Genomic DNA, 24040 nt, shown 5'->3' on the forward strand with positions numbered 1-24040 from the left:
TTTTTTTTATTTTGTTAAAATTAAATCCTTTTCTCGTTCAGATCATGAACCTGACGATGATCAACTAGACTCCGATGAGGAGTATATGTTCCAGTTGCGACAGCAACAACAATCATTACATCCCAATCATGTCGATACGCAGCGCATTGAGGAAATTCCAGCCAAAGAGCCAAAACCAAATGCAGTTCCTCTCAAGTCGGCACTGAAGAAGAAGCCCGGCCAAACGTCCACGTCATCGCCGGCCACACCCACACAGGATCACAGCAATGCCAATGGCAATGTGCAGCAAGGTGGTGGTGGTGGTGGTGGAGGTGTTGGTGGCAGTAGCGGTGGTAGTGGTGGTGGTGGTGGTGGTGGTGGCGGTGCAGCCACATCGGCTAGTCAGCGACCGCTGGTAGTGCGACAGGATGCAACCAACAGTTATTCGTTGAAGTGAGTATATATACGGGGTTAGTTGGTAAGGAGGGTAAGGGATTATTAAATTTAAAATTATTTCAAAAAAAAAGTGAAAGCAAGGCATAATAAATTGAAAAGTGGTAAAATCTGCATTCTTTTTTTTATTAAAACTCGATTAAAGAAAAAAAAAATTCAGGTTTTGTTCTGCTTTGCAATCACTTTCACAAAATATAGGTAATGTTTTCACAATTATGAACTAAAGTGGCTATTGCCTTCAATAGGTACAGTAGTTATAATGGTATTTTGTCTTTTTCTTTTAGTTAGGAAATTATTTAAGTCACGCTTCCCTCTTCAGAGTATAGTAGCGAAATTGCTGGCAGTCTTGGTTACACTAGCTTTTCGACGTTAAGTTTTCTTTGTGCTTCCGAGGACATCTTGACTGCAACAAGATACTGCTCCGAATCGATGTTTGTCCTAGGATCGTACATGGTAGAATAGACTGAAATCGTGACGCATCGATCACAGCATACTCGATTTTCCTTCGGTCTGAAAACAGCCATGTGGTTTGATTGATCTTCTTAAGCATTCTTTGGATGGCGCTGATTTCAGCCTTAGTCAAACATAGGCACCTACCCAATTAAGGGTATGGACTGGACTTTTCGGGTGTATACCTCAAAGCATACTTCTTTAGACGTTTGCCGTGGCCTTCATTAACGAAAACGGGGTTCTCTTCTCTGCTTCCGTGCTTTTTAGTCACTTTCATTGCATGTTTGTTTTTATGTTGCTCGGGTCACAGCCCCACCTCTTAGTGAGCAGACTTCAGTGGGCACTTAAAGCATTGTACCCTAAAGTAAGAAATCACATTCATTTCAGATTTTTTCCTGAATACCAACGAAGAAGTTAGTTGCTGCACACAGAAGCTTATCAAGAATACCCCAACTACGAATATTGAGTTGATTCAGAGTCCTGGAAATCATTGAATATAAATATCTTTTTCCATGCATTAGAGTTTCTTACTCACATTTGTGTGGAAATAAGGAAAAATCATTAGGTGGCAAATTGGAGTTGTAAATCGGGATTGCCCCCATCAAAGTTTTCAAAAATCCTTTTGTTTAAGCTGATGTGCAGGAGTTCGCATTGTCGTGTGGGAGTTTGTTATTCTTACGGCTGTTGGTTATCCTTAATTCTTTGAAGACTTCCACCAAACAGAACCGTTTCATTGTTAGGGGACTATGGCGATTTTTCTGACTAATACAATTTTTTTAGTTTGGCAGTGCAATTTTCTTATTAATTTTATGCAGAAATACGCCCACTGTATCACTCTACACGCCGTCTAAATTCTTTCCTAATCTCTTTTTCTAAAGTATTGTATTTAAGCACAGTTATTATTACTTCATATTACACTTTTAATTCAAAGTTGTGAAAACATAAAACCGTATTTTTAAGTACTTTTAAACTTGTTGCTCCTCTTGATAGATTTAATTCACAGAAAAAAGTTTACTTAAATGTAGCTTACCCGAATTACAGAGTTTATGTCCGTTTCCCTTAAACTTTTTCTAAGAATTTCCCGTCTATCCAGCATTTTTTTTTTAGTTTTCTTGACTCGTCTCCTTTTGTGTCACAGATTTTATAAATATTTTAACAATTAATTGTTAATTTTTTTATAAACAAAATTGTTACTAACAAAAAATGCAATACCAAACAAGCGCAACCCCTTCCTGCAAAATATGTAAAAAACAAACTTGCATAATTTTATTTACTATACTTTCTTCTTTTCTTTCTTTTTCCTACTTATTTTCTCACTCGCAAACCAATTAAAAAAAATAAATAAATAAATTTAAATAAAAAACAAAAACAAATGCAAAATGAAATTGAATCGCAAAAAAAATCAATCAATCAACAAATCAACCGACAATAAAACAATAAACGAAACAAATATCCAAACCAATCAACCGCATTTGTTTTTTATGGTATTTGTACTACTATCCCCGAATTAGGCCAATACTACGACCACGGATTAGAATATGGTAATAATTTAGATTATTTTTATCAATTTGAATGGTTTTTTGTGTCTATATTTACTTTCTCACTCTCAACTTTGTCTCTATCATCACTGTCCACACCCACACAAAATCCCAAACAAACACAAAAGTCAAAACATTTTTATGTACGTACATTAGGTTGCATCACCGCCCTCCTTACAAAATAGAAAAAAAATCGATAGTGTTTTTTCCAATCGGAAATATAAAATCTATTGACCCGTAGTCATAGAGAAGTTCGAAAAAGGTTTTAGCGATTAAAATTGTATTTGGTATTGTAGTAATCACCGTTTTAACTCTTTCATAGTCAACTTGAAGTGCATTTTATGGCAAAAACCGAATTTTAACTTTAAAATGAGGAGAACGCGATTTTTAAATCGTGAAATAAGGTTCTAAGTTTTGTTGAGTTGTTGAAGTAGTAAACGCAATAGCACCTAGATTCAGTTCACACTCCGAGCGATTCCACACAATATTTTTTTAATTTAATTTTTTTTTTTTCAATAATAATTTCAAGTAAATCAAATTTTTTGGAGTTTATTTTTAATTACAAAGGTCACAACAACTATAATTACATAAAAAAAATTAAATAATATTTAAAAGAACAAACAAACATGTAAAAAGTGTTTCCTGGCAGTGGGGTCCGAACCCACGACTTCCCGACTTACTAAATCCGCAATCTTGCAACGGACACAAGGTGAACTAATTACAGTACTCATATTTCTTTATATTTCCGAGTAAATTTTTTCTCTTCATATGGATAGCTCTGTCCTCTCTCATCTTAACAAAAAGCTGTTTCTAAGATGTCTTAAAAATCTAATGTAAACTTAAAACTTTATTTTAACAAGAATGAGTTTTAAATTACGACTGACTATGACTATGGGCCATTATATTTTAAGGCTGCCGCCAAAATATTTCGCAAAAATATTAAGATTTACATGAGCTCTACCTGTGTGAAAATACTCCAAAAATCTAGTTTTTTTTTTTTGTAAATAAAACTAGTTTTTAGAATTTTTTTTTTTCAAAAAAAAAATACCTCGGATGACAAAAAAGTTTGAGCTTCAAATGTTTGCATCAAAACTTTTAAAAATTCTATCAACGAAATTAAAATAATGCGATTTTTGTAGGTATTCCAAATCGTTATAGCTCACGTAAATCTTAACATTTTTCTAAAATATTTTAGGCGGCCGTCTTAAAATATATTAAATTTTATAATTCCGGCGAAAAAGCCACTTTTTTTTTTGGTGATGCACTCTAATATACATACATACATACAATACACGAAATGAGTAAATTTATATGAACAAATAAACAGAAAATGAGAAATTTATTTTTTGAATATTTATAAAATGGAGCAAACGTTTTTTCCTCAGTAAACCTAAACAAATGGTTATCTTTTTTAGTTATTTCTAGAAAACCCTATGAACTGCTACCCCTCTGTCGCCCTAATTCCTCTGCACAGCCTCGCATACATTTTGCGGCAAAATTTATGCATTTTTCTTTGATATAGTTACTTGTATACAGAATTGTGTTGTCCCTATTTTGCGAGCGCGCTGCATGCCTTAATATTCATATGTATGTATGTGTGTGCTTGTGTGTATTTATTTGCCTTTATTCTACTTAGTACTAGCAACTCCTTGTCAATTACACTGTAAAACAGCATTTTTGCAAAGGAATAACTTCGGCATATTTTCGAATTTTTTATTTTAATTTAATATGAAAATTTACAAGAAAAAAAAAATATTTTTTGCTTAATTTAAAGCAGTTAGAGCTTTAGGTTTTGACGAAAAGTGACTTATTTTAAAAAGTTACATATATATTTTGTACATATCTGCACACGGTGGAACAGCCCCATCAGGAGTCGGCGTAGAACCTCAATTTTCCGTTTGCAACATTTATGGACAAATGTCGAGAAAAAAACGTAAAATTGGCGTGATCGATTTATTTTAAATCATTTCTCCCATATAAACCTAACCTTAAAAACTCTTAAAAATGTCATAAAAATCAAATCGATGAATAATTGACTCCGAAATTTGTTCACATGTTTGGAATATTGTTGTATGTAAATTCCAAAAATAAATGGACTTAAGCGACTCATTTTGAAGCATACGTCCTATACAAACCTAACCTCCAAAACGCCTTTAAAATTCCATAATAAAAGATTCCGAGCATTATTTTTTCTGTAGCTAGAAAAGTTTTTGTCCATAAAAAGTGTCAAAGTCGGCATTTACAAAGTATAACTTTGTTTGCTATTTATTAAAATATTTGGTCGCTTCCACTGATTTCTTCTCTATTTGGACAACGGAATGCTATATTTTCATACTAAACTACAACAAAAGCAATCAAAGCAAAAGTTATTTAAAAAAAAAACATACTGTCCTCCGTTACTTTTATTTTGTATAAAATTGTCAATTTCGTAAAATACTATTATAATAAATGTTTCCTATTTAAATATTGCTTTATAAGGCTTTGGGCCGTTTTCTCAAGTAACCTGTAACTTTAAAGCTCACTTAATAATTAAAGGCTGGATTGAAAATGAAGCTATGTCTAAAGTTAAGCATTTCTGTTATCGATTTTTGACGTATGTATGTTTCTTGGTTGTAAACCAATTTAAAACCGACAATAAAATGCTTTACGTTAGACACAATCATACATTTTAATGCAACCTTTAAATTTAAAGTGAGCTTTTACGTTACAGGTTACTTGAGAAAACGGCCCTAAACCGTATTAATATGTATTTTTAAAGGCTGGCATTCAAGGAACAAACTTTTCGTGGTCCCTCAATTAACGCAAGAAATTAAGGAAAGGAAACCCTTCAAAAATTTCTCGGTTCAGATTTATTTATTTAATTTTCAAATTCGAGTGCTCTGCGGAAGTTTTATTGTTAGCACACTACCCCTAATTTTTAATAAGGAATATTTTTTTCGAAGACGTCAAAAAAAGATATCTCTTCGAGATTTTGTGCTTGCGATCCGGGTATCCTTGTATCCTTAAGCATTGAGTGCAACTAAAACAAAACTCCGACATGCTGGACTATGACTTGGCTTAGCCAAAATAGCCAGTATGTTGTGCTGTTTCAAAATTATACCATTGTTTTTCTGTTGCAGAGGAAAGTTTAATTTTGTTGGACTGTGTTGTTGGGTGCACTTGTAAAAAAAAAGGTGCAGTCAAATTTACTAAAGCATGTTTTCGAACAATGTTGTGTTGCATAATATTTTGTATACTCTTCTTTTGCTTTTAGTAGAAGAAACCTTTTTCGTGGTAAATTTTTGTTTAATTTAATAAATGCTGCGATTTGTTGTAATTTACCGAGCTAGAAATCTAGCTTATAGGTGTGTTTATTAAAACAGTCACCAATGACAAAAGATGGGTATAATTAAGTGCCTCTTCTCAGTACATAGGACACATGCTGTTGCTCAGGTTAATAAAACATAAAACAGCAGCCCAAACCCAGTGCTAACATTGCGGGCACTTGAAACATCTCTTAAAAAAATCTAGGAAGATTTAAAATCGTATTTTAAAAATTTTGAGTATCCAAACGTTGTAAATTCAAATTTCGCAGTGGAAAATGTTTTAACGCTATGACTATCTTGTGCATTTGTAACTATTACCTTTTGTACATCCGTACAAATGTGTTGTCTATATCGGTACATGTAGATCGTATTTTGTGTATTTGCGCAATTTTGCATACACATATAAACTCGTATTTATCTACAACTTAATATCTTCATAACGTTGTTGATTGTAAAGCAATGAGAAAAAAGTTCCATCTCTATTCAGTTCAGCCATTTTTCATTTGAAAACCAACGAAGTGTATACTACCCAAGTTTCTATATGCACACAAATGCATATACATCTACATATATTAGAATTTAATTTTTACCAATTTTTAGTAACTATCCCTGCAGGGAAAGCTACTAGTTGTGAACTAGAATACTGCCGGTGTGCTTTTCAGCCCAACTAGGTTACGTTCTATACTTTTTCAATGTTAGCGACTGGTATTTTTAACATGGCGATGTCCTACGAGATGTCAATTGTCAGGCTATGCATCATCATCTACTAGTTGAAATATCAGTAGCATCATACCAGTTGATGAAATCGTTTGCCATTTCATCCCCCACCAAAAGCATAAGTATGGCAATTTACTCGCGGCGCGGCGGTATTACTGAGGTCCGCGGTTCGATCTCTGGCGCAGGGAGACATTTTTTTTTATTGTGTTATAATTTCTTTAATAATTTTTTTATTAAGGGTTTTTATTGTGTTTTTAAATTGAATGCAAGTTTTTCCGCAATGAAATTAGATTTTCAAGTTTATTATTTATATTTAAATTGAAATAATTATATTGACTTACATTGAATTAACTTTAAAAATCTTAACCACATCCAAGCGGACTCGAACCTGCGATCTTAGCGCACCAGAACCGTCAGTCTTCACGCGACGCCACAGCCGACATTTGTAAGAAAAGCAATTAATTGCGTTTTAGTTTGGTTTTGCCAATTCAATAGCAGATGTCGCTGAACGCTTAAGTTCTTCGAAATTGTCGAACTGGTAGGCCGTCGCTTTAGCACATTCTAGTTAACTAACTGGTATTTTTACTGACTAGTTTGGCTTTTCACTGCAGGGTATGGCTTACAGTAGTCATGTGCATGTATGTATATACATACATATATTTATATGAAAGGTAAAGGCAATCTTTTTGGCATTTTTTAGCAAAAATATTGTGATTGAAATTTTCCATGTCTCTTTTATTGGCACATTGCCGAACTATTCGCATCACTACAAAAGATGAATAAACAATTTTAATATTAAATTTCAAATTATTTGCTACATTTCACAAAAGTGAATAAAAGCACATTTATTTATACAAATATACATTGTGTGCATATATATGTATGTGTACCTACGTGCACATGTATGTTTAATATTTTTTGTGTATTCAGGATGTTTTGAACAGAAAATATTAAGGGGGTACTCAGTTATTTCATAAACTTCCATATACATATTTGTGTACACTTACATTAACATATATGTACATATGCCCTTATGTGTACGTTGTTAAGGTCAAAGTATGTTTACGACGTGAATATTTTCATTCAACCAAATATTGATGACAAACTAACTGCGTTTGGATCCATACATCAATTCAGCAAATTGTATTTTTGTTATTAAGGTGCAGAAAGTCGTGCATGAAACTTTGAAAAATAATTTTATTTTAAAGTTTGTTGCCTTAGTGCCATATTGACATTACAAATTTTTTTTGTCAGTTGTCATAAAATGCACGGTTGTACACTTTCCTAGTCGTCATAATGAAGTTTCCTCCATTGAGCGGTGAATTGCTGCCTCATTCGCCCTCTTCACCGCCAACTAGATGCCAATTATCATTTCGTGTAGTGCTCACACAACCAAACGTATGTATTTATATTTTATATAGTCTCGCGAAATCGTATCAAACAATTTATGAAATTGTGGACAAAGTGTACAGAGGCAAAAGAAAACTATTTATGTTGAGAATTAAGTCGTTTTAGACTAAAAAACACGCAACACTTCATTCAAAAAAGCCGAATGATTCTTCGATCCCTGGGATAGGAGCAATTCACTGCGTAGCCTTACGGTGCGTCCAACATATTAAATGACTTATAGCAAAACTGTATGTAGAGAACTTTCGAACAAGGGCTCTTCTTCTGCCATCCTATTAGTTATACTGGTATGCCATGGCGTATGAGTTATCTAACAGCATCAACATTTAGTACGGTTGAAATAGAAATTTTAAGTCGCTGTAACTTTGCTATTTGTTAATTTATTTTTACGGTTCCAAGGAAAAAAATGCATCGCGCTCTAAAATATTTTATTTTATGTAGAGTGGAGTTATGTTTAATGGATAAGAAAATTAATTATTAGAACTTAATATGCTAGGGAGCTATTCTGGGAACGACGATTCCTTAGAAAGTTGTATAGTACTCAAAAATATGTATGTTTTCAACGACATATGTACGCTTGTATGTTTCACAATTTAAAATGGAATAATAAATAATGAAAAAACGAAAACTTTTATGACACCCAAATTTTCTCACACTAAGCTTGAAAACTTGTGGATGTATAGCAAACTTTTTTGTTTCGTATTGTGACCCAGCCAGTGTAATTTACCTGCATTTTAATTATAGCTACGGTTGTTTAACATTAATTTGTAGAACTTTATGTGAAGGTTTATAAGTCAATGCCCTTTTGCCAGCACTCAAATTCAGCTAAATATAGATTACTGTTTGTCTTTTTGTACACATTTATCTACATAAATATTAACTTTTTGATGTAAGCGAAGGGTAGGGTGCACATGCACGTGTGTAACCTCAACGAGCATCATTTGCTCACTTGCATTCGCCTATCAACGCCATTCACCGTTATAAGTGCTCTTAAATTGTTTATGTTGCATAACCAACACACGCCCTAATGGACACATATATACTTACAGGCAGCGTCAAAAATATGAATACCCTGACGTTTTGACGATTCTATTTATTTATGTTTTCCCTAACAAATTTTTCTTATTTTTTTTTTTTAATAAAAATTTGGTTTATTCAACAGCAAAAACCAGCAGAATAAATTTTTTAAATTTCATACAGAACTCGGGGGAACATGCAAGAAATACCAAAAAAAAATCATAAACATTTTCAACTTTTCAATTTCATTTCTTAGAAAATTTTTGAGTATGCAGTTGATTTTTGAGACTTTTTTGTCGAGGGTGTTGCGCATTTTCTCCCATATAACGCATGAGCAAAATCTATTTTGATATGGAAGAAAATGCGCAACCCCCTTGACAAAAAAAAATTCTCAAAAATCAACGGTAATTTTTAGAGACTTGAAACTTTCACCTTACTATATTAAGAAATCGCATCGAAAAGTTGTAAATGTTTTGATATTTTTTGAATTTCCGCGAGTTTTATATGAAATCAAAAAAAAAAAATCTGCTGCATTTTTGCTGTTGAATGAACTATATTTTTTTTTTAAATAACAAAAGGTCGCTATAGAAAATATGATCGACAAAACGTCAGAGTATTCATAGTTTTGACGCCGACTGTATGTATATGTACGTTTCTACTGTATGTAAATTCAGTAAAAAAAATTTCACGACACTCAATTTCACACACAACTGCAAAGCCATTTGGTTGCAGAAAATGTAGCAGAAAAGGCTACACAGAAAGCGATGCCTAGATATATATATACATATGTATCCTTTTACATAACACACGCGCAAGTAATTAAATGTACATACATGTGTATGGATGTAAATGCCCAGCAGTAAAATTTAGAGACAGTCTGTTAAAGCTATCTCTGAACTAGTGCAAAACGGCTGCAGAAATGGACAGTTGAAACTTTTGGTGTGCTAGTTGCTCTCTGTTGAGAGGTAAATGCACAAATTCTCACTTCTCGTACAATACTGCAATAGCTCAGCGGGAAGACCTCCGACTCTAACATCGTTGGTCGCGAGTTCAAATCGCGGTGGAGGCAGTTGTGATTTTCAGATTTAATAAATATAAATCGTTGAGTGCCGCTAAAAAATTGAAGAGAAAATGATCAAATTTAATATAAATAAAATAAAAAAGTTAGATCAAATGCAATCTGTAAAAGAACAGAAAAAATTTAAAAAAAAAAAAAAAAAATCGAATAATCAAAATTTTTCCATAAAAAAACTAATTGTCGCAGATCTGTCCAAAATGGAAACAGTTCAGAAAAAAAATATCCAGTAAACTAATTTTAAAATTTTTTCTCATAAAAAACGTATTGACCCAGAACTGTCGAAAATAGAACCAGTTCAGAACTAGTTCGAAAGTTCTGCAGAGGTGGCAATTTCCACTTCGTAGGACATCGCCATGTAAAAAGAGACAGTTGAAAGCATTGCGTTGGGATAGATCGAGAACACCCGTACCGCCTCTTAAAGAGATAGTTCTGCGCTAGTTCTGAACTAGAGCGATTTACTGCAGGGTGCATACCTTCATATATGTATGTCATATATGAGTGGTTTTCTTTATGACAGCGCCGTGTTGCTGCACCGTCTGCCATGCCAATAAATATCCTGTTGCGTTGCTGAGTTGTGGTAACCTTCCGCCGTGTTTTTTTGACAGCCCTTTGTCTATGTACTAATACACTCGAAAATATATATATAAGCTGTAAATTTTTAACACGTCTACAATGTTTCGAATTTAGCTCTTCCTGCAACATTTTGGGTCATTCTGACCGAACAATAGAAATTATTAAATTTTAGGGGCTTCAAACATTAAACACTTTTTCGTTTGACATACATATTTTAATATTTCATATACAGAACTTTTGTGTTAGGTAATTTAATTCGATTTTACGGACAGCTGGCAACTCTCTTTAAAATATGTATTTTCAAGCTAAAACCTTCGTAACTCTCTTTCGTGTGACCCATCTTGTCATAAGTATCTCAATTGTTTAACGCCCCTAATTTAAGTTGAATTTGACTTTTTAAATAGGTGGCAACCATCCTACGTGTAGTTTAGAAATCTTTTCAAAAATATATTGATTGGTACCTTCAAATGCTATAATATTGATAACAAATTGGCGCTTGTACAATATGTTAGTGTTTGGCCGAGCTTCTCCTGCGATTTGTGGCGTGCGCCTTGATGTTGCCACGCATGTATAGTAATAATTAATTTAGCATATTAAATATTTTAGTTAACAGGTGGCTATCGTTTTCAAGCAAAAATAAAACCCTATTGCTAATCTAGAGTCCAAGCCCTTTATTTTGCAAATCGAACGACCTAAATGTACAAAAACTAAAAATTTTCAACCTCAAGCTGCATTTGCAGTTAAAGTATGAAAGCTATAAAATAAAAATGCATTTTAGAAATTGGCGTTTCCAAATTCACTAAGAAACAAATTTTCTTTTGAATTCGTACATAATTCTTTTTCCGACCACATTTTATATGGAAGGGTAGCGCTATGCGTCGCTGTCCTTTACTTCGTATTGTCCCAGGATTGTTTTAAGAACTTATAACCAGGAGGTCTACTCTGCGATTCGAAAGGCAAGTATTCGTATCTGAATGGTTTGCTTTAGGAATCTCAATTCAGAGTAGGCCCCAGGTTTGCCAGTTCCACTAGGTAAAGACTTACGTTTCTCAGATATATTAGGGTTTCATGCAGGGTTGATTCCCATTCCAATTACACTGTGCGACAGTCGAAGCTAGTCCGGACATTGTCACCATTTTTTGAAAGTATACCCTAAAGTTTTCATGTCCCGGCTTCCGAAAAAGTGGAAGAACTGGTTTAAATAAATGTCTGAGCGAAATTAAAGGTTAAGACATATATAGTACAATTTCATGAGAAATATTTTCGTTGAACATTTTAACCATTAGCTCCCGCCTAAAAGGGTCGTTTTGACCTTTAATGAAGAAATCGCGAAGAAATTTTTAAAAGCTTTTACGTTGACGGCATGATGCTTTTGCCTGAAAAGACCCCTAGTAAAGTTTTCCGAAGAATAACTTTCTAGAATATATCAATCCTCTAACGACCTTCCAAATTTGCTTTTTGCAGAGTTTCTTGAAGTGAGGGTCATAACGGTCCTTTCATGCGGGAGCTAATGGGTTAAAATTTTCTACGAAAATATTTCTCATTAAATTTTACTAATTTTAAGGCTTTACAATTACGTTAAATCGTAAATAAAATCATGGGTCAAAATAACTCAGAAACGTTGCGTGTGTCTAAAACAGGTGTTTAGACTTCTGGGAACCAAATTAAAAAAATAAAATAAACTAGTTTTACGAAAAACCATAGCCACTGATGATATTAACGACAGATTGACTAAAATTATTGAACTGTGTAATAAAATATATTTTTTTTCTTGAAAGTTGCGTCATTCTGACCCAGCCACTGTAGAAAGTTTCATATTTTTTCATCAAGTAAAAGAAAGTGTTGAAAAGGTTTGACTGGTTACTGCGGCACAACATTCTTAACGCATGTTGCTTTTGCAATTTTTTGAGGTTGAAATTTTTAACTGTCACAATTTGTAAATATTTCTCTTCCACTTATTTATGTACGTTAATAAATCGCGAGTGATACATTTTTTTTTAATATATTTGTGTAAAATTGATTTAAAGCATCCATCAAATGACAGCATACTTTTCATGGAGTCCTTTCTGCAGCACGCCTATTTTGTCGATGTATGGAGTTTGTAGGTTGATTGCGATTTACGATAGATCATTCTGTGTTTAATGGAAAAGTTGTACATTTTGTGCACGTTTAATACTTTTTCCTTAGCGTTAGCGATGACAGCTCATTTACATTGTGTACGGCGTGTACTTATACGCTTACGGAAATTTAATATACTTGTACATATTTAGTACATGTTTGTATGTACATATGTATTGATTTCCTCCTCTCCTTTTTTTATTGTGTGTCTGGATTAAGACAATAACAAAATAAAAATTAATTATACATATGCGGATGGCAGTAGACAGAATTTTTTATTGGTTAATACTAAACGTATATTGAAAAAACTTGTTCAGTGAAGACTTAATTTAGTGTCTCCTGCATTCGAGCGAAAAACTCACGAATCACTTAATTTAATTATGGTTCTTTTGTTTTATCCAAAGAGCGGCAGTGTAGGCCACGTAGAGTTAGTATTCGTCGTCTTTACTGTGTATTACGCCAAGGAAAAATAAGGAAAAAATTTGCCTTCTATACTCTTCCGTTGGTTTTCAAAAATTTGTATGTAAGCTATAACATACATACCTACCTACATATTCTTCATTCTCAAGCATTAAGACGACGCGGATGGGCAGCCTTGGGGAGCGGCGTACATGCACGTCACGAAGCGTCTGACGAGCGACAATAAATGTCCGCCCTCAGAACCGTTTATGAGGTAAATAATCGATACTTTTTTCCTACACAAGAGCAGCTGCGGTTCCAAGTAGCGCCAAATGCCAGCCGTACAAAGGTGCCAGAAGTTACAGTTGAAGTGGTTAGCAATGCCTGTGCTAACCTTAGTAGGAATAACTCCCCGGGCGCCTATGGCGATACCCAAAAGTTTTCGATACGAGTGTAAGGATGATCGTTTTTCCTAAACGTTGGAAGGTCTAACGCCTGCTTCTACTGCCTAAGCCCAATAAGCCTCCTTGCGATTCAGCTGCTTACTGTCCGATTTGTATGCTTGATACGGCGGAGAAGATCCTGTAGCGCATTATAGCGAATCGTATCACCCGAGCCATTGACTCATCGACGAGTGGTCTGGCACCAAATCAGTTTGGATTTCGGAAAATACGCTCCACCATCGATGCAATATGCTGGTAAAAGCCAATGCGGTGAATGCAATAGCAGGGAAGCGTTGGAAAGTCGGTGCAATTGTCAAAAATGCTTTCAACTTGGCAAACTGGCAAAAAATATGCGAAGCGCTCCAGAAGCTTGAGGTTCCCGCATCTTGTGTGAGACAAAATTGGGCGTAATAAGGCATAAAGCCTCAGGCGGAGTATCCCAGGGATCGGTTCTTGGTCCGCTGCTATGGAACATATTTAGTATACGATGACGTGTTGAAATTAGTTGCACCTAAAGACAAGCAGTTTTAGTTCGGAATGAAGTTCTACTCTGTGGGCGTTGGGCTTTCGGTTCGTTACACCAAAATTCAGGATGCCGTTTAAATTAGTATGAAATTTAAAATTGTGACCTAGACATGTTTACACGAAATGCTTGAGCTTGCGTGAGCTGCAAATTCATAATGAACTCGCAAGTAGTGAATATTTGTTGTGAAGAGCTGACTGGTTCTTATCAGCTATAGCGTGGGTATCACTGGTCTACAGCTTTCCACTAGACTAAGCCCCTATGGGTTACAATCCGTCTGATAACTGTAGTCTACGTACCACCCCTTTTGAAGGTGTAATAAGCCATATTGATCCTTTTTAGCGCCCTTCTTCACTCACCTTTTCCAATTTGAATTTGAGGCCCAGAAGGATGTAGAGATTCAAAGTTGATCCATCTAATATCCGCAAAGAAAAGGCGGGAATTTTTGGTTTTCTTATGATCAAGATCAATTATTTTTTTTAAGATGTCGTCTAGAGCTCCAACTATTAGCTCACTTGTCGTTGGAAGAAATTTGTCTGCGGTCATGTATTTAGGAAATCTATGGTAACTGTTATACCCTTTCGCTTTAAGTAATATAAAGCTGAAATAAAAACGTTTTCTGAATTGAATAAAGTTACGCACACCTTTTAATTATTCGTTTTCATTGCTTTTGCAAAATCTGTTATAAGCCAGTGCTTACTTTAATGCGAATCATGCATGCATGCGCGTTAAATTTATTGATAAATTTGAAAAGGACGAACGCAGAACGAAGCTTCTGTATTTGCTTTTTAATAAACATTTGGAATGTGAAATTTTATTTGCATACGCAAATAAATATAAGGGGTATTCTCTGAGTCTTGCAAAGCCCTTGCACGGTGCACGGATTGCATGGTTTGCAAAGCTGTCCCATACGAAAACCGGTTTTAACCGTGCAATCCGTGCAATCTGTGCACCATGCAAGGCTTTTGCAAGACTCAGAGAATACCCCTATTATGTAAGTTTGCATACATACATATATATTTGAAGAAAACCAAATAACTCTCGTATCGACGCATTAACTTGCTCAAGTGACTACAGTATGTGCCACATATGTATGCGCATTAGGGTGCCTCACCACAAACAAGTTGTGGTTTTTCCACTGGAATCAAAATGCACCTCTAAAAATCATTATTTCTAAACTTTTTGCCTCTGGAAATTTTCGACTTTGCGATCCGATTTTTAGAAGGTTTTTGAGTGTGCCAAATAAAGTTTATTACAATAAGCTGCAAGTTTGAAGTAGCTCGGAATTACCTTTAATTTTTGGCAATTTTTTCACGCAGTTTCTTCTATACAAAAAAATTGTGGAAAATCTTTGTTTGGAAAAGATGCAAAGCACCTTCAATAAAAAAAGCTAACTTCAAACTTGCATCTTTTATACTAGAAAATTACAAAAAAGTTTGATTAAAAAGTAGAAAATTTGCTTGAAAATTTATTGAATTTGCGCGAGTTTTGCACAAAGTTTAGGCATTTTTATATGGCGCCGCTTTGCCGCTCATTGCGTGGCCCCGACCTTAGACGACGACCTTAATGTATGTACCTGGAACTAAAATTCAGCGTATTGCCCGTGCTTCTCTTAGCAAAGCGCAGCCTCCTTTTTTGGTCTGCAAACCTATTTTTCACACTGTAAAAGACAAGTAAACTTTTTGACTCCGTAGCTTATTCTCTAGCACACGTCCTATGTACCTGTAAATGCGCAGAGGATTTTCTTTGTTATGCACACACACTCGTACGTTCATCTGAATAGAGTAGTACATATTTATGTAAAATATAATATTAATACAGCAACGAATTTCGTTAATAGATTTGCTGACGTTTACGGTTTCCGCAGATGAATGTGCTGCTTTTCACACATGCACGTGTATGCATATGTATGTACATACGTATGTATGTATATAGCCATGTGCTGCTTTTCATTTTATCTTCAGATTTCACCACATTTCACTTTAAATGTCAACAAAGCGCTAATCATTTTACGCTCCTATGTTTGTACATCTACGTATGTACATAAGTTAGTACGTAGGTACTAAATTTCGAAATAAACGCTAGGTACCCATTCTACCCATTCCACCGGCACCCTGAAATTGTGCATATGGAAACTGTGCATACGAAATAATGCATATGAAAAAAACCGAAATAATGCATACGAAAAAAAACCGAAATAATGCATATATGCACAGTTTCGGTTGAAAACCGAATTAATGCATATGAAAAAAACCGAAATAATGCATATATGCACAGTTTCGGTTGAAAACCGCAATAATGCATATTAGAAAAACCGAAATTATGCATATGCACTCTTTCGTTTGAAAACCGAAATAATGCATATGAAAAAAAACCGAAATAATGCATATATGCACAGTTTCGGTTGAAAACCGAAATAATGCATATGAAAAAAACCGAAATAATGCATATATGCACAGTTTCGTTTGAAAACCGAAATAACGCATATGAGAAAAACGAAGTAATGCATTCATGCACAGTTTCGGTTCAAAACCGAAATAATGCATGTGACAAAAACCGAAGTAATGCATACATGCACAGTTTCGACTCAAAACCGATGTAATGCATATGACAAAAACCGAAATAGTGCATACATGAAAACGAACTTCTTTCTGAGTAGGCGGCCTTCGGCCGCGCTTAGGGATTATAACCCTTACTAAGTAGAATTCTCCTTTCTGTGTTGCCGGAAAAGGGGACCGGAAGTATTTTTGCGCAGAACTTCTTTCTGCGTAGGCGGGTTTCGGCCGCGCTTAGGGATTATAACCCTTACTAAGTAGAATTCTCCTTTCTGTGTTGCGCAAAAGGGGACCGGAAGTATTTTTGCGCAGAACTTCTTTCTGCGTAGGCGGCCTTCGGCCGCACTTAGGGATTATAACCCTTACTAAGTAGAATTCTCCTTTCTGTGTTGCCGGAAAAGGGGGCCGGAAGTATTTTTGCGCAGAACTTCTTTCTGCGTAGGCGGCCTTCGGCCGCGCTTAGGGATTATAACCCTTACTAAGTAGAATTCTCCTTTCTGTGTTGCCGCAAAAGGGGGCCGGAAGTATTTTTGCGCAGAACTTCTTTCTGCGTAGGCGGCCTTCGGCCGCACTTAGGGATTATAACCCTTACTAAGTAGAATTTTCCTTTCTGTGTTGCCGGAAAAGGGGGCCGGAAGTATTTTTGCGCAGAACTTCTCTCTGCGTAGGCGGCCTTCGGCCGCTCTTAGGGATTGTAACCCTTACTAAGTAGAATTCTCCTTTCTGTATTGCCGGAAAAGAAGGGCGGACGTATTTTTGCGCAGAACTTTTCTCTGCGTAGGCGGCTTTCAGCCGCGCTTAGGGATTAAAACCCTTACTAAGTAGAAGTAAATAATTCATATTAGAAAAAACGAAATTATCCATATGCACACTTTCGTTAGAAAACCGAAATAATGCATATAACAAAAACCGAAATAATGCATGCATGCACAATTTCAGTTCAAAACCGAAATAATGCATATGGCAAAAACCGAAATAAAGCATACATGCACAGTTTCGGATGAAAACCGAAATAATGCATATGTGAAAGACGAAGGTATGCATACATGCACAGTTTCGGTTGAAAACCGAAATAATGCATATAACAAAAACCGAAATAATGCATGCATGCACAGTTTCGGTTGAAAACCGAAATAATGCATATGAAAAAACCCGAAGTAATGCATACATGCACAGTTTCGGTTGAAAACCGAAATAATGCATATGAAAAACCCGAAGTAATGCATACATGCACAGTTTCGGTTGAAAACCGAAATAATGCATATGAGAAAATACCGAAATTATGCATATGCATACTTTCGTTTTAAAAGCGAAATAATGCATATGAAAAAAAACGAAGTAATGCATACATGCACAGTTTCGGTTTAAAACCGAAATAATGCATATGGTAAAAACCGAAATAAAGCATACATGCACAGTTTCGGTTGAAACCGAAATAATGTCTAAATGCACAGTTTCCTTATGCGCAATTTCGGTACCCCCATTCCACCCTCGCCAGCGCAACGCCGTTTTATAATGTGCTGACATATTCATTTCCGCACTGCTGACTAAGTTCTAATTCCTTGCATTTGTTATTTAACTTCGATGTTACGAGTACTCGTAAGGAATTCAACGCAAAATATTGGGTCATATAAAAAGACTCCGCTGTTTTTTTGGTATATTTGAAAGGTGAAAGGTCCGAGCTATACGGTGCATGCATTAACACTTCCCAACCAAGTTCCGTTCAAACGGTCGAATTGTGCCCAGTAGAAGGCCGTGTTGATGGTTTCACCATGTTGTAGTTGTTCATAATCGACGATTTCGTTCTAAATTCTACCAGACACTTAACATAACCTTCCTTGCCGTCAATCTAGGCATTGAAGTCGTTGGTAATTCACCATGATCGCTTGCATTGCTAACTCTCGTACGCAATCCATTTTCCATCGCCCGTAATAATTCGTGGCAAAAATGTTTCGATTTAGTTGCGTTTCTGCAGCTTCCAACTGATGATCAACTCAATTTCTTTGCGGTAATTCAAAAAGCTACACATTTTAACCAAAGTTTGTTGAATTGTTTTGAAATATTGCACAAAGTTAGAAGCTTGTATTTACACGGTTTTGTTAAAGAATAAACTATATTTTTATAAAAAAAATATTAAAAATAAAAATCAAAAAAAAAAACATCGTATGGTCAACATTCAAAAGTCATTCCTTCTTCTGGTTAACCGACACAAACGAAAAACAAGACCTATTATAAAGAAATAAACTGCGCTCCACCTAGTATTTCCAACGCGGTCGATGCCTTTTTCTTCCTCTACCATAATAAGCATCCATTCGCACGACTTGACTTAGACAGTGTTGGTTGGTTGCTGCTTCCTAGTCGCAGTATTCAATTTACGTGTTTTTACGCCATTTTTATGCACTCCTCACGGGGAATATTTTGTCTGTGTATACATCCTATTTTGTTTGGTCGAACAATTTGGATTCTCCTTATAAATCGGTTAGTTTTCTTACTAGGTATTTGCCTAATAAGTATTTTATGTTTCCTTCGCTATCTTCTAGCTGACAGCTGCGGTAAATCTTATTATAGGGTACTCCTATTTTTACGCATGTTTATTTAAACACCTCTGGAGGTCCATGGCCTTCGTCCTGTTGTAGTCAGGCCATAGTTTTCTCGATATACCACAGGTCTGTATATCTGACCACCTGTGTCTAGTCAGTTCAAAGAAATGCAAAATACTTAATCGCTCTTTGGACTATGCCAAGAGGGCAACCCAGTGTCACTGCTTCGGATACATCCAAAGTGGCTCCTGTTTTCGCTAATTCATCAACCTTCTCATTTTCATCTATGTTTCTATATCCGGGACACCCATACAAGACAAGCGATACTGTAGTTGACTGATACTCTGAGCACAGTACCATTTTGATATCCCTAGCTAGCTTGGCTTTGGTAACCGGTGATGTTATCGCCATTAGCGCCTCCTGGCTGTCAGAATATATTGTTATTTTACTCTTATACCCGACTGTATTGCCTAAGATTCAGATACAGGCTTCGAGGATACTTAGAAGTTCTGCTTTGAAGATGCTTGTATCCTTCTCCAATCGTACAGGCAGGGCAACACCGCGATCCATCTTGGATCCTTCATTGTATAGAGAGATAGCCAGTGTAACCGCAGTATCTGGCCGCCTCATCGCACACTTTCATTGTTCATACTACTCCGCCATAAATAATACATTTGCAGGAGTATAATGAGAGATTTTATAAAGAATATTAAGGGTCGCACCTACTGACAAGAGTGATAGATTAGCCTAATGACGATATGTGAATTTGAAAATATGCGGTTTAAAAAAGGCTTTATTTCCAAACTACATGTGAGAGGGTTGCCACCTGTTTAAAAATCATCAAATTCAATTTGAATTGAAGGAACTAGGTATGTAATTGAAATATCTATCACAATATGGGAGTTAGGCGAAAGAGATTTAAGAATCGTTTAGTTTGTAAATATTTTGAAGAGTTAAAAGGGCAAAAAGTGAAAATCTGCTAAGCTTTTTTAGCTGGAGCCTAACTAAGTAAGTTGACTTTTATTGAAACAAAATTACACCTAATGTAACCCGCAGGAATTTCAAGCATTCAACAAAGCGAATGAGAGCATATTAGTGTTTGAATAAATATTATTGAAGTATTGCCTCGAATCATTTAATTTTAGAAAATAAAAAGCGCTCTGATTAATTGTATCAAAATTCACAAATTTACACCAAGTTATACCCCATTGTGCTACTTGAGCATTTATTTTAAGCAAGATAGTTGCTTACCCAAAATTATAGTAGCCATTTTTAATTGCTATTTTTGGCCAACCAAACCTTTTTGTGTTTATCACGAAATCAACTAGCCAACTTTTCAATACTTTTTTTGATAACTTTATTTCTGTTGCATGTTTTTAGTCAATTTTGTAATTTCGTATGTTCATTTGGTTACCTACAAACACTATAACTGTTTCACCCAAAAGACCAGATGCATGTCAATCACATCCATATGTGTGCATTAGGGTGGTCCGAAAATGCATGTGAGATAGTGAAGTCGGAATTTCGGAATTCAAATGCTGTAACCCCTGGGATTGTTCTATTTCGAAAAAAATTTTGCCCCTGTTTTTTTATTTATTTTTTTTTTATTTGAATGAAAAATATTTGTAAAGGTAGCTCAAAGCGGTCAAAGTTTTTCATGTATTTTATATGGGAAAAACAAGTTTTCGTAGAAATGTTATAGAACTCTTGAAAATCAAAATTTTTCGAACGGAAAACTTTGTTTCTTTTCAAAAGACTGCCAATAATATCCAAATGTTTATTATACCATCTTTTAATATGGGCCATATAAAAAAATATATATAAAAAATAATAATAATAATAGAAACTGGTTAAATGAGCAATCGAATATTGTTATCGGAGGTCTCCTGAATAGAAACAAATTTTTGCGATCGAAAAATATAGATTTTCCAGAATTATATACCATCTCTACGAAAACTTGTTTTTTTCCATATAAAATACATGGAAACTTTGAGTGCTTTGAGCGACCTCTAAATATTTTTGGATTTCAAAATATAAAAAAACCAGAGCATTAAAATTTCGACTTTACTTCTTTATGGACCACCCTAGTGTACACACATACATACATACATATATAAGCTTGTAGGTATTACGTAAGATGCATTGTGCTGTTCAAATGTGTATGCTTTTGTACCACACACACACACAGCCACGTCATACATACATATATGAGACATATTAATTTTAAACACAAATCTAAAAATGAAAACCGCATTTCAATTTAATCAAATATGTAAACCAAAAATATTAACTTATCTTTTTTATATACAATTTTCTCTCTTTTTTATTTCCAAAAATAATTAAACACTTATTACAAAAATAAAAACAACAAACACAATGCTCCTGCCGCACACATCGACGACGCATCCTCATCACACAATCCGTCAACCGCTGCGCCACGTTTTTGTGGCCTTCACTTTACGCAGCAGGCAGCAAGTGTTCAACATCAATCTGCCCTGCACCGTCGAGAATAAGGAGAACACACGGCCGTTTGTGATACGCGAGAGCAGCAGCGACAGCGATGAGGGTGACGGGCGCATACTCTATCGCGACGATGAGAATGACCGACAAGCGAAAATTGCGCGCAAGGAGTCACTATCGCTGAAGTTGCAATTGCGACCCGATAAGCAGGATTTAATCAATCGCAATATTCTGCATCAGGTTACCGATAATGAGTTGAAGGAGTCAAAGGAGGCCATTGGCGCACGACTCATACGTCGACTGTCGATGCGGCCCACAGCTGAAGAGCTGGTAGAGCGCAATATATTAAAGAGTAAGTACTGCAGCGAAACAAATAATTACTCCCATGTTTTACGCTACTGCATTATTTCTGCCATAATATATGTATATAACATTGGCTTAATTGTATGAATTTATATAATTATCGCTTATTTCTTATTGGTTCAGCACAATCACCCGCCGAAGAGAAGAAACAAAAGGAGGAGAAGAAATCTTATTTGCTGCGAAAATTGAGTTTCCGACCCACCGTCGAGGAGCTGAAAGAGAAGAAAATTATACGTTTCAACGATTATATTGAGGTGACACAGGCGCACGACTACGATCGGCGTGCGGACAAGCCATGGACAAGACTGACGCCGAAAGATAAGGCTGCCATACGTAAGGAATTAAATGAATTCAAATCGTCGGAAATGGCAGTGCACGAGGGTAGTCGGCATTTGACAAGGTACGTTGAAATTATTTGCATATTGGATTTACATACATCGTAATTTACATATCGTTGCCATCAATAAAAAATAAATAATAAATAATCATCGAAATTAAAAATTGCTATCATGTCGAAAGGAGTCCATTCAAACCGAGAACAGAGGAACTCTTAAAGAGGTCAAAAGAACTGTCTTTCAACTCACAACAGTCTTTCGAAGGATAAAATTCTTACGTAAAGCAATTGTTAATTCTGGCAACTATCTGTAAAGCTCTTTTTTAATGGCTAATTCAATTATTTGCTAACCAGGAGGTCTTATGTTTTCTAAAAATTAAATTAAATAACACAAATTACAAGAAAACTGGATTAAATAAGAAAAAATAAATAAATGAAAAAAGTAAAAATATATAAAATAAAATTGAGGAAATTAATAATAATAATAGATTGGATGTTAGTGTTTGGCCGAGCTTCTCCTCCGATTTGTGGCGTGCCTCTTGATGTTGTCACTAAAAGCGAAAGGGACCTGCAGTTTGATGCCGATTCCGAAGGGCGATTATATTTTTATGAGAAGCTGTTTTTCATGGCAGAAATACACTCGGAGGTTTGCCATTTCCTGCCGAAAAACTTTTTTTGATGTTAAGTTGAACCCAGGCTCTGCGGAAAGCTAGCGCCCACTGCTAACCACGCCAGCGACCGCCGCAATAAAAAAATAATAATTTTAAAATAAAATTCAAAAATTTATAAAAATAAAGAAAAAAATTCCTCAAAATTTAATTTAAAAAATATTTATATTTTTTTACAATAAAATCTAAAAATTAATAGAAATGTATGTTAAATATTAACCCTTATGATTCCGCATTTTCTCCAGTTTTTACTTCTAGTCTTGTTATCTTCATTCTAGAAGTATCTGTGCGGAACTTTGAGTAGCCACGCCCATGTCTTGGGCCGCTATGAAATCCCAAATTTTATATGGAATTTGAGATTTTTTTTTTTAACAAGAAATCTCTCCCATTTGCATTTTCTTCCATATAAAAATAGGTTTTGAACATACGTTATATGTAAGAAAACGCACTGCACCGTCCGCAAAAAAAATCTAAAAAATGAACGGTAATTTTTAGCGACTTGCACTTTTTTGTACCAAAATTTAATGAGCTACAAAACAGCGCACTCGAAAATTTTCTAGAAATTCTGTATAAAAATTCGGAAATTTTGATGATAAATTTTTTAATCTTTCTGAGCTTTATATGAGGTATGAAACTTTGATTTATATAGTTTATATTATAGAATAAACTATATTTTTAACCTACTTTAAAAAAAAGGAGGAGGTTATCAATTCGTCGGAATATATATGTAAATATTTTTTATGAATGTTATCATAACTTTGGACTGGTTGACCGATTTTTTTATAGGACAGCTGGTGCCTCAGAAGTGGTGCCGATCATTGGATCATCAAGAAATTAACGGTAATCTTAAATTTTTATATGACAATTGAAGTCGGTTTTGTTTTTGCTTAAAAATTACTTGTAATAAATACACTGCGGATGTTTATGCAGAAAACGAAGCCTCAAAATATGTACGCCATAACTATAGACAAAATGTATACAAATTTATTTATTTTTCTTATAGTTAAGTACTAAATATTTTTAGGCTTCATTTTCTGCATAAAAATCCGCCGTCTAATCATAAATAATTAACGCAAAAAATTGTTCATTTAAATAATTGTGAATATTTGTATATTAGAAC

The 24040-nt window shown here is 35.0% G+C and overlaps 1 protein-coding gene across 6 annotated transcripts in view; it reads left to right on the plus strand.

Annotated features, from left to right (window-relative positions):
- The window catches only part of LOC118746601 (neurogenic protein mastermind), a 245926-nt gene that overhangs the window by 208634 nt on the left and 13252 nt on the right, over positions 1-24040 (plus strand). For 3 of the 6 annotated variants that reach the window (XM_036480443.1, XM_036480447.1, XM_036480448.1), the window contains 4 exons: positions 42-432; positions 2394-2423; positions 21561-21907; positions 22042-22318. In XM_036480443.1, the coding sequence (XP_036336336.1) occupies positions 42-432; positions 2394-2423; positions 21561-21907; positions 22042-22318 (1045 nt within the window). The remainder of the gene's footprint in view (positions 1-41; positions 433-2393; positions 2424-21560; positions 21908-22041; positions 22319-24040) is intronic. The other 3 variants (XM_036480444.1, XM_036480445.1, XM_036480446.1) reach the window with 3 other exon arrangements.

The sequence above is a fragment of the Rhagoletis pomonella genome, unplaced genomic scaffold (genome assembly GCF_013731165.1).
Source record: "Rhagoletis pomonella isolate Grant_MI unplaced genomic scaffold, Rhpom_1.0 Rhpom_scaffold_00011, whole genome shotgun sequence".
Lineage (NCBI taxonomy): Eukaryota > Metazoa > Arthropoda > Insecta > Diptera > Tephritidae > Rhagoletis > Rhagoletis pomonella.